This window comes from Brassica napus, chromosome A6 (assembly GCF_020379485.1).
Source record: "Brassica napus cultivar Da-Ae chromosome A6, Da-Ae, whole genome shotgun sequence".
Taxonomy (NCBI): Eukaryota; Viridiplantae; Streptophyta; class Magnoliopsida; order Brassicales; family Brassicaceae; genus Brassica; species Brassica napus.
The window spans coordinates 18525326-18537328 of NC_063439.1; the positions used below are offsets into that span (position 1 = coordinate 18525326).

Consider the following 12003-nt stretch of genomic DNA (forward strand, 5'->3'; position numbering starts at 1 on the left):
TCTCAACTCCATCAAGATGGATCATATGGATGGTGAAATGAACATACCCTTACAAGTTAAGTTACCTTGCTTGATCATCATCACTTAAATAAGTTAAGAAGGTATTAGAGTATGATATTGGTTATTAAGTCAAATGTATTGAACCCATGGTTAACTTGTACAAACCGGTTAGTATAAATACTTGTAAAGTACACTGTAAACAACAACTTGAGTAAATACATTTTCTTTCATCGTAAGTAACAAACTCTTCTTGAGCTCAAGCTCTAATATGGTATCAGAACGGTGAAATTCACGTTTCTCACTTCGTTCTTCATTAATGTTCTACGCTTAGTGACTATTTTGTACTCATTAATGCTCATAATTAAAGCGGTGCAACAGGCAATAAGTTTGTTTGCAAAGGTAACCGAACACGAAATGAAAGTGAATGACATGCAAGTTAAGTTATATATATAAAAACACAGTTAAATGGTACAGTGAATTTGAAAAAAATGCTAAATATTCCGAGTTCAAAATCTATCATATTAAATATGTCCGTTTATGTGAGTAGACGATATGAATATCCAATTTTTATTGCGAACAACTATGTATGTCTGGCAGAGCCGTTCCTGACTATTCTAATGCTGCAAGCAAGGAATTTCTTTATGGCTAGTTTGCACATGTTTTGAAAAAAAAATTCGTAAAATACATGTTAGAGGTTCGAACCTAGGACATACAAAAATAAATTTAACTTGCCACCAGGCCATAAGAACATTAATTATTTTGTGGCCGAAAAATTGTCATAAAATTGGCAGCCAGAAGCGAGGGCTTGGTTAGCTTGGTGTCAAGGCCGGTAGTGATGTCTGGTGCCGGTGACCCTTAGAAGGTTAATCGGTTAGATCTCACCCCTCCGGATGCCCTTGATTATTCAAGAAAAGTTATAGATAAAAAACTGACTATGCTCAAACTTCTTTATTGCCATGTCACAAGTTTGATAAGTTACGAAGCATGCGGAGGAGAAGCGATAGCTTGCAATAAACGATCGATGAATATGAGCCGGATCTAAACACATTGTCTTAAAATATTTTAATGGAACTTCAATTTGTATAAAGACTTCACTTAATAATATATTTATTGTGATATATTAATTTGTGAGAAATTATATTTATATATATATTCTTCATTTGTTATTATGTTTTAAAATTAAATGTTGCAACATGTATATAAAACAATTTATGTAAGTTATAACTTATAACTTATAAGTTATTTCATAAGATTATAAGACAATTTTAAACTATTACTTTATAAGAATAATAGAAACTTAACTTTTTTACAGATTTTTTTTTGTTTGTACAACTTTTTGTATACTATAATTTCTTTTTAAAATAATGTAATCTTTGAATGTGGTATTGATAATTTTTAAGTCCGGCTCTGCTATGAATAGTTGTGAAGACTGTACATTGTGTACAAATAAACTTAGGCTAACATGAAGCATCATGTTATTATTTACAAAAGACCAAACAAAATTTACAGGTTTAACTAGCCTTTTCCACACCCATTTCTTGTGAGAACGAAATTTGGAATGCGGGAATATAACAGTAGAGGTGGACACTTTGGTTATTTTTTCGGTTCGGTTCGAGTTCGGTTCGAGTTCGGTTCGGTTTGATTAGTTCGGTTCTAGTATTTTCCCAACTGAAGTAAACCATAGTTAGTTTGGTTCGGTTCGGTTTATATTCGGTTCGGTTTGTATTCGGTTGGGTTTGTATTCGGTTCAGTTTGTTTTTTAGATTGGTTTAATAAGGTTCTTCTTAGTTTAATTTTTTTAAGAGAAATTATGTTTTAAAACATAAATTATGTAAACATAAACTATGTAAACTAAATTCAATATAAAACTGAAACAAAAACCTTTTAAAAAGTTACAAAAGTATATAAGAATTAAAACAAATGAAAGTTAACTAAAGAAAAAAACCAACATCATTAGTAATGTATTTTATATCATTAAAATTAAAAAACCTGCAATGAATCATCTTCCATGTAATATCATTAAAAAGCCTGCAACAAATCAATAACTAGTATATGTCAATACACAAACTATACGAGTATTTATATATATCTTTACTACTCTAAACCCATGATTCCATTATTTAGAATTGACACCAAAAAAAAGATCTAGATGCAGGAAACATATGCAGGAGAGGTAGAGAAAAACGTAGAGGAAAGAGACGTTGTGGAGAATAATTTTTGTTTTTAATAAAATTTACTTTAGATTTTAGGTGTAGATTAAACATCAATGTTTACATATATAAGAATATAAGAATACAAGCTTTTCTATTTTATAAAAAAAAAAAAATACTTTGATGATTACATATTAGGTTAGAAGAATATATGTTAATGAATGAAAAATAGAAAATATGTGATTTAGTATTAGAATTTTAGTATATTGGTATTACTAATATATTTAATTTAAATAATTATAAAAACACATCGGTTTCTCGGTTCGGTTTAAAACCGAACCAAACTGAACCATTCGGGTTAGAGAAATCTTCAACTGAATGATTTGAAATAGACTTTGGTTATGTTTGAATCGGTTTCGGTTCGGTTGGTTTGGTTTGACTCGGTTCGGTTTGGGTTTTTTTTCTCCTATATAACAGTACAGGTTTGCTTTCTCTATTTGAGAGAAAAAAATAGAAAATACTAACATATGCATTTTATAAGAACACAATATTGCTAATTAAAGTTGGTATGCAATGTTTTTGATAATATATACAGAAATATGGATCCGAATACAAGCTCATTCGAACATAAGTACACAATTTCAGAAGATTCCTAACTAATTTCAGTTAACTCATCACTCCGGCTGGTTCCACCAGACCAGAATTTAAATCATTGTGTTATCGGTTCCTAGAAGATGAAATTCACCTTATTGCCTCGGATACCGGGATAACCACTTACGTATGTTTTAACTGGTTGAATGGACAGTAGTAACATATGTTTTCTTCAGTCTAGCGTACAAGACCTTTCTTATTTGATCTTCAATGTAGATTGCTACATTTGTGATCGTTGTGTATTTAAATTTTAAAGGAATGGCCTTATGGCATTGACTCATTGACTTATCATATGTATAAACACGTTACAAGTCTTTTTAAAAAGAAAAGTAAAAGTCTTCCATGATCTTTCTTGGGTTCTTTCCTTTTGGCTTCTTCCTACATGCAATTGCTTATAACATTTCTGCAATGTGAGACTAGACTACAACCAAATCCATCTTCATCATTTTTCTTGGGCGCCATAACAATGGCGGACAACAAAAGAACGAGCATGTTCAACTTCTTTCTTCTCTCCGTGTCTATGGTAGGTCTCTGTTTAGCTCCGGTTGCAGCATCAGCACAAGGTCGGAAACTCAGTTTCGGCGTGAACGGCCAGTTCAAGATACTGCAAGTGGCGGATATGCACTACGCAAACGGCGCGACTACTCGGTGTCAAAATGTTCTTTCTAGCCAGTTGGCACACTGCTCCGACCTCAACACCACCGCCTTCATGTCGCGAGTCATCGCCGCCGAGAAACCTGACCTCATCGTCTTCACCGGTAAAATTCCATATTGATAAAATCCTAATTTTCTCTGCTCATAATTAAAGGTAACAAACATAGACTAGTGAAGCATTGACCCTATGGCCTTCAAAATTTTACATATTATCAAAACGTCTAAATTTGTTAAGAATATATATATATAAACTCTTACTAAATTGGCTGTAGTCTCCAAAATTATAGGACCGTCCGAAGATAGATATTGATTCTTTTAGTGTTTTGTATATGTTTTCAGGAGATAATATATTTGGATCTGATGTTAAAGACGCTGTGAAGTCCATGAACGCTGCGTTTGCTCCAGCGATTGCGGCTAAGATCCCTTGGGTTGCTGTTTTGGGAAACCATGATCAACAATCTACGCTGTCCCGGGAAGAACTCATGAAACATATCGTGAAGCTTCCCAACACTTTGTCTAAAGTGAACCCTCCTGAGGCTGCTCATTACATCGATGGGTTTGGTAATAACAATCTCCAAATCCATGGAGCTGCTGAGTCAAGTCTACATAACAAGTCCGTTCTCAATCTCTATTTTCTAGACAGTGGAGACTACTCTAGTGTTCATAACATAAAAGGTTATGATTGGATCAAAACTTCTCAGCAATTCTGGTTTGACCAGACTTCAAAACGTCTCCAGGTATCATCATCAATCTTGGTTTTGTTTAGTCTCATTGGTCTTGAACACTGAATCTTGATTTTGATGATGGTCCCAGAGGGAGTACAATAAAGAGCCTAATCCTCAACAAGGTGCAGCTCCAGGACTAGCTTACTTCCACATTCCATTACGGGAGTTTTGGTTCTTCAACTCAAAGAACGCCGCTAAAGGAGTGAGACAAGAAGAAACAGGATCGGCTACCATAAACTCGGGTTTCTTCACGACGTTGGTAACTAGAGGAGATGTGAAATCAGTGTTTGTGGGTCACGACCATCTCAATGACTTTTGTGGTGAACTCAAAGGTTTGAATCTATGCTATGGTGGTGGGTTTGGATATCATGCGTATGGTAAAGCTGGGTGGCAGAGGAGGGCGAGAGTTGTGGTTGCTGATTTGAACAAGAAAGGTACAGGCAGCTGGGGAGATGTGAAATCGATTAGGACATGGAAGAGGCTTGATGATCAGCATCTCTCTGTTATTGATGAGCAGGTTCTTTGGACCAGGTCTCCAAAGTGATCAGTTTTTCCTCGTTTAATTATGACTCTATGTCCTTTATGTTTCATCTGATTATTAATAAATTGGGTTTTGTAGAAGCCGATGTCAAATAACCATACTTTTGAATATAATAAACTGTTTCCGTTTAAGATTTAACTTTGGTTTGGTTCGGCTAGACGTATTAACTTAAGTTACCTTTAAGCATCACTTTAATATTTTTGTAAAATCCTAATTTATATATCGAACAAATAGCCCGTATAGCTCAGTGGTAGAGCGTCAGTCTTGTAAACTGAAGGTCCGTAGTTCGATCCTGCGTGTGGGCACTTTTTTCAGTTTTACTTTCATCAGCTTTTCTTCATTCCTAATTTTCTAGTTCGGCAACGCAAATTAGTGCATACATTCTTCGCCTAATAGATTTAACATATATATTAACATCAGGGAGAATGACATTACCCAATAACATTAACAAGATTGATTTCTAGTATTAACTATTAAGAGATCTGTCTCTTCTCTCACTGCTTCAATAGGGTCATTATTCAAACTCTTAAATCTGAACGTTGATTTTTGACCTTCTCATTCTTGATGATTCGCTAGTCTTTTATCTGCCAAAGACTTCACAACTCAGATTATAACAAATTTTGTTTTTCTTTAATTCATACGTGCTTGAATCTTTAGCGCCACTTCTATTTCCATGATAAGAATTATTCGTGTGGGTCTCTACCGGTCTAGTAGTATGAAAACTTTTGAGCCTGCATGGCTCCACTATTCCTGACAGTTGTTCATCTAAAAGTTAGGGAGAAATGTTATTTTCTTTTTCTTTTTTTTTGTAACACAAGATAAATGTTATTTTCTATATTCCACAAAAACATCAGTTTCCATTTCAATTTTATATAATTATTATATTGAAAGAACAAATAGAGGGAAAATATCTGTAATTAACTCGCTCGATCTTCCTGAACTTTTTTTTAAAGATATTTATCACATTCTTGTCGTCTTACCTTTGTTTTAGCCCTCCAATTATTTTGTTATAACACGAAGATATTCCTATACCGTTTAGAAAATAATAATCTTTGTTTTGTTTTATACTTGTTCTACTTATTGCATTCATATGGTAGTTAATCAATAGGACTTGAATTGTGAGACATCAGACACGAAACCACATTGCGTGGTGATCCTGTTTCCCACGCGTCTTACCCCTTTTCCAGTTCAATAATAGTTAGTAAACAAATATCTGCTGAAACAAAATAGCACATGTTTTTTTTTTGATAATTTGCGTCTGCATGAGCAAGTATGATCAACTCCCACTATAACAACAACCACTAAGACCAGTTGGTCAATTTTGATCTCTATATTGGATTTCTGTTTCTTTCTTGCAATTTACCCTTTTATCATTCAGAATTACAAGTTTTGTGATTGATTGGACAGATCCAACTTGAATTTTAAACAAAGAACGACCTCATATATAATCTCGAGTTTTATGATTATTATACAATAATTAGGATATTTTCATGTGGAGTTTGAAGATTATAATCTATTATATAATGAGGGAGTTTCTCTCCTCCTGAGGCGACACGTCAGCGGTCTGTGGGTCCCACTTCTTAAAAGTGTGAAAAAATGTCAAATATGTGGCTCGAACCCGGGTTATTGAGATATAAACAACCACAACTATACCATTGCACTAAAGGATACTTTGTACATTGATGGTCGAAACTAATATATATTATAAAGGTTGGAAACTAATATAACATTATGGATCCCACCTCTTTTTTTTTAATTGATGGGTAACGAATGGACTTCGACAAAAAGTGGGCTTTGGGCTTATTGATTTTCTGTTTATTAGACTTTGTATCTGCCCAAAGTGGTGATACGGACAAAGCTAAGAAGATTAGGGAAGCCGCCATCTTCACCATCTCCTTCGTCGCTTGCGATTCCCCTTTCGGAAATCAGCTATTATTGTCGATCTTTAAGGCTCTACGCACGTTTTGTGCCTACCAAACGCTTAGTTTCTCCTCTAACGCCTTCAGAGCTCTCATATATATAGAATCGCTCGAGGTAAAAGCTTCATCTTGTCTCGAACTTTTCTTTCTCAGTTTTCCGATCGCTTTACTTTCTCACATCCGTCACGAAAATGACTTATCCAGCTGCTCCAGCCGCTTCAGCCGCCGTTCCCTACTCCACCCTCAACTCTCTCCGCCTTGGAAGGTCCACTCAGTCCATTGTTGGTCGGCTCATCCGATTCTAGGATTCCAGGAACATTAACAAGAATGGAGAGTTTATGGGCATCACCATTCTCCTCCTCGATGAACTGGTGATGATTGTTTCTAACTTATTTTTTATCACTTTAACTCTGCTTTGCTTAATCTTTGTTCATATATGAAACGTGTCTTCATCTTTTTGTTTTGGTTTTGTCTATGGATTTTTTTATGAACAACTAATGATTTTTCTCTGTTTTTCTTACAGGATTCTGTGATCTACGGTTTCATCCCTGCAATCTCCAAACAAAACAGAAAAACTGAATGAATTATGTTTTTAGCAACCGAATCTAAAAGAAATAAAAGACATCTTACTTAACAAATTAAAACCTTTTCTTTTACAGATTCCAACGACGACGAAGCACCCGAGGACCAACGACAATGGAATGATGCGGACGAAGCCTAACTGATGTAAGTAAACTCCTCTTCAATAACGCATCACACTATTATCGCTCCCCAATCTCACAAACTTAAGCTCTAATCATGCCAGGGATCCCACAGGTGATGCTGTCCCGACGACGGAGAAACAAAAAAAGAAAGATAACCTAACGTTTTTTTTTTTTCAGTTTTTAAGTTCAAGTCATGTTTTAGACATAGAGCCTAACATAATTTGAGCCCAAACATTTTAAAACCACAATTACTTTTTAATAATGTAAAAACGTCAACCGTCGTTTATATTTTGTTAAACTATTTTAATCTTTATGTTTTGTTAAACTATTTCACACAGGGGGCAGATCTCCTTAGAAGGGGAGCCACTCGCCACGATGCTTCCAGTTTCACCATTCTTGAAACTCTTATGAACCACAAAGCCAATATAAGAGCTCTGTTTCAATCCAACGGCTGAATTTTATCACAGACCACCGCTAAGCTTGAAGAGGGAAGAGAAGTGGAGTGCTGCGTTTTGGAAGTTGGTTACTTGGAGTTTACAAGATGAAGATGGAACCTGTGACGAGGAAGACGAGGAGAAATGTTACTTAGAATATCCTAACGTTGAGGATGTAGACAATGTGTGATCTTAGCGATGAAGATTAGTGTAGCTTTAATATATGCTACTACGGTCCTTGAGCTCCCTAACAAGTACTAGCAAATAATGTGTATTTTGAAAAAATAAAATAATTTTGTAATGCAAGTAGTTTGAAACTTTGAGTATTTATTCAAACAACGAATATATACAGAGTTGATAACTTGATATGGACCTCCAAATAAGTTGGTGTTGCGCTGTCACAATATCTGTCTTTTTAATTTCATATACATGACGTAAGCTTCTTCATCTTCTTCTCTTTCTCTTTCCGTTGTTCCACGCTCTCTGTTTCATGTTTAGGCCCTTTTTACATTCTCTATATTTTACCTTAATTATACTTTTTGAATTTTCCTTCTGTTTTGGGAGATGTCTCTAACTTGAGTTAATCGTCAAAAGCTAAGATCAATTTTGTTGTCTTACTTCCGATAAATTTTATTCTTTAATTTGCACAAATCCTAAACAACACCAACATCCCGTAAATCATACCACTCCACTGATAACTAAAGTAACCAGCCCCGCGCTTGCGCGGGGTCTCAGCACCTAGTATAATCAACAAGCGTGTTGTAAATGATAAAACGTATTAAATCGGTCTGATAACCAGTGTGCTGATACTTTGGTTATGAAAACTTTATAATAACCATCTATGCATGTTCTATATGTCTTAGATCTTCTATGAGTTTAGCTAATGCTAATGAAATCAATGTTAATTTTTATATGACTAGTTTGTTCTCAAGAAATCAATGATTTAGTTAGCAAAACAAATACGAATCAATGATTTGGTTGAAAAAAATACAAATCAAGTCTGGTCATCTAATTTTGTACAGAAGACAGCCACAACAAAATAATATTTGCGATACATACATCTCTATCCATTTGGACAAATTTCTATTGTATAGCCCCAACTGAATTTTCTTCTGAAATATATGTTAAAAATATTAGATCAGAACATACTAAAATTTTATATTGTAGAAGTGGACAAACGAATGTTTGAAACTAGACTTTTTAGAAACGGATCCCAGACGGAATGAAGAGAGGGATAGAGACAAACTGTTCTTGCAACTAAATTTGTATTCTAAACAAATTCCAATTTATAAAAAATTTAAAACTTCATTCGTGAACGAACAATAATACACAAGTTTATATATAAGATACAATCAAACAAACAACATATTAAAAGGGTTACTCATCGACAAATTTAACCCAATCAACCGGTCTGAGAGACGAACTACTAACAATAGTTTCATTATATATAATATAATATATTCTACGAAAAAAACAAAGAATTCAAAAAAACTTCGTCTTCCTGATTCTGATGAAATCTTCTGCTTCTTCTTTTAATAACACTTCACTTTTCTTCTTCTTCGATTGAGACAAGGAAGACATAGCTTTAGCAGATGCAACTCTTCTCACCAGAACATTCCACTTCGTGTCCTCAACCATTTTCTTGTCCTTTTCTCCTCTTTGCTTAAATTGCCTACTCCAATCACCAATAATACGAAATTAGATTTCTAACTTTTAAAATATCTTTAAAAACAAAAGTTTTTTCAAGCTGTCTGATCATGACTCATGATCTAACAAGTAGGTCACCACCACAATTATTATTGGCGCCGAAAGTGAAAAAATCAAAACGTGATTTACGATCAAAAATTAAAAACTTTACAGAAACATTCTAGAAAATGGGGTAATGATGATTCTAATATGTCACCTGCAAAGTGGGACACGGCAAGACTCAGATTGGTCGCAGATTGAAGAATGAAGTCTAAGGAGTTGAATCATTCTCTTGCAACGAATACAACCTTTGCCATCGACTCGTTTCTTGCAAACTGCAAAGTGACGTATCAGAAGTTGTAGTCCGTAACAAGTAGAGAACGCACTGCATGGACCGGTTTTTAACTTGTTGTTGTCTAAGTTGGACGATGGTCCGACCAACGTGCAACCTTCGGTACATATGTGTTCTATACATTCCATGGCTTCACTCAATTGCATATAAAGATTCTGTTCTCTTCGGTGTCTCCGTCTTCGTTTCTTCCTCTGCAAGTAATCAATCACACAAAAGAACTAACCATGGTAAGAGCAGGGCTAAAACAGAGGTTTTCAAGAACCAAACGTTTTGAGCTTTTAGATTTGTTACCGATTCAGCGTCGTCAATGAATTGGAGAATGTCGAGTTCAAGAAAAGGATCGTTTTCTTGAAGAAACTTCCATCCTTCGGTCTGTTCAACGGTCTTGAACTTGGAGTGGATCAAACGCATACACTTGAGACAGAGGCCTGGTGCGTCGCAAAGCCGAGCTAGCTGGAGAACATCGACCACGTTCTCAACCGTCACTCTCTCGCCGACGCCTTTCGTACACCTTTGCTTTAAGTGAGTCACCATGTAGACGTGTGATAGAGCCAGTAGATGGATTCCGTAACTTTCCATCTCCTCCTCCGTCAAACTAAGGAAAATTAGAAATACACGAAAGGTTATTTTAGTAATTTTACTCTGACTTGTTATAATAAAGGAGAAAAAAATCATTTGAAAATTTGACCATACGAACCTGGGAGAATAGAGGAATCTGATGAAGACAGAAACGGCGTCGCATGGAACACCGAGAATCTTGATGACTCTCTTCGATGATCCGCCGTGGCTTTTCCTCGGCTTCTCGATGATGTTCTTTAGTACCGGCGACGCGGCAGCCTGCATTTTTCAAATTCAAACACAACCAAAAATTATCACCAAAATACCAAAAAAAAAAAGTCGGACACGCCAAAGAAGTAAATAATCTTACCAGGACACCGGAGTGTGCTGGGATACGACGGCGACCGGAAGTGATGATCTCAATATCAGTTTCCACAAGATCATACGAAATCTTGTCGGTGATTAAAGAAACGCCGTCGTTTTCAGTAGCGGTTATTGCCATCGTGACTATGTAGCAACTTTCGTTTAAGAGAAAGAAAGAGAGTTTTGTGAGATGGTTTTAAATTTAATTGATGGAGAAGCTTGAAGGGGAGGTGGTGCATCTCTGGACGATTTTATAGACAGCTCGACGAAGCCTACCCTTTTTGATTCGATCATACACGTGGAATTCTTATTTAATAAATATCTCTTATCTTTTATTTCTGTCTTACCCCACTCCACCCGCGTATTTGATTATCTGTATTCTTTTGTAACCTAAAATTAAAATGAATTGGAAATTAGCATAATGAACTGTATTTTGAGGTGTCTCGGGATCTGTATATTACTGTATCTACTCTCATCTAAGTCATGATGAGTCATTAAATAATTAGGTGTTATCTTTAACACTAACCTAGATCGGATTTATAGAATGTTGTTTTCTGATTTAATATATCAAATCATCTCATTATATACGGGAAAATGTGCCAATTTCGACTCCAACAATTTACGTCCTACCAAATACGATCCGAACAATTAATCAGTGCCAAATACGATCTCAATTCAATTATAATTCGGAAAAACTATTCAAACTTCTTAAAACGTGCTTAAATCTACATTGATTTTAACAGAAGTTAATCAACCGTTAACAAGATAAAACGACATCATTTTGATATAAGCAATAACATGTCAATTTCAACCCCAACACTCTCAGTCGTTCCAAACATGACCCAAACAAATGGTCAGTGCCAAAACCGACCTCAACTTAATTATAATTTAAGAAAAACTACTCAAAAATTTTAAAACGTGCATAAATGTACATTGACTCTAACAGAAGTTAGTCAACCACAAACAAGATAAGACAACGTCGTTTTGATATATATATATATATATATTTTTTTTTTTTAAATAGGTTCATTCCATGACTCAGCCCCGTGCTTGGATACCCTTTTAAAGTGGCACACTAACAACTAAATAAAAGTAACTTTTTGAAATATTATTACAAATTTAAAATTATATAAACTACTATTCTTCTTCATCTTATCCAATTTAAAATTTTGGTGATAATTTTTTCTGATTTATATAAGTACTTTAACATGTTTTTTATTTATCATATCTTTAATAAACTTATATCTTACTAAATATAAATAATAA

The 12003-nt window shown here is 34.8% G+C and overlaps 2 protein-coding genes and 1 non-coding gene across 3 annotated transcripts; 2 read left to right on the forward strand and 1 right to left on the reverse strand.

Moving 5' to 3' along the window:
* Positions 1-3130: 3130 nt before the first annotated feature.
* Positions 3131-4859, forward strand: LOC106351858 (probable inactive purple acid phosphatase 29). The gene is made up of 3 exons (XM_022687517.2): positions 3131-3559; positions 3795-4192; positions 4269-4859. The coding sequence occupies exons 1-3, from the start codon at positions 3184-3186 to the stop codon at positions 4722-4724; spliced, it is 1230 nt and encodes a 409-aa protein (XP_022543238.2). The 5' UTR covers positions 3131-3183; the 3' UTR covers positions 4725-4859.
* A 95-nt stretch (positions 4860-4954) lies between these two features.
* On the forward strand, positions 4955-5026 carry TRNAT-UGU. Its single transcript has one exon. It is a non-coding gene; the product is annotated as a tRNA-Thr (tRNA).
* Positions 5027-9063: 4037 nt separating this feature from the next.
* LOC106347872 (BTB/POZ and TAZ domain-containing protein 1) lies at positions 9064-11000 on the reverse strand. Its single transcript, XM_013787484.3, has 5 exons — positions 10745-11000; positions 10514-10653; positions 10108-10411; positions 9682-10007; positions 9064-9450 (listed from the first exon to the last, which is right to left on the reverse strand). Exons 1-5 carry the CDS (start codon positions 10874-10876, stop codon positions 9261-9263), a joined length of 1092 nt encoding a protein of 363 aa, XP_013642938.2. The 5' UTR covers positions 10877-11000; the 3' UTR covers positions 9064-9260.
* Between the last annotated feature and the right edge of the window lie 1003 nt (positions 11001-12003).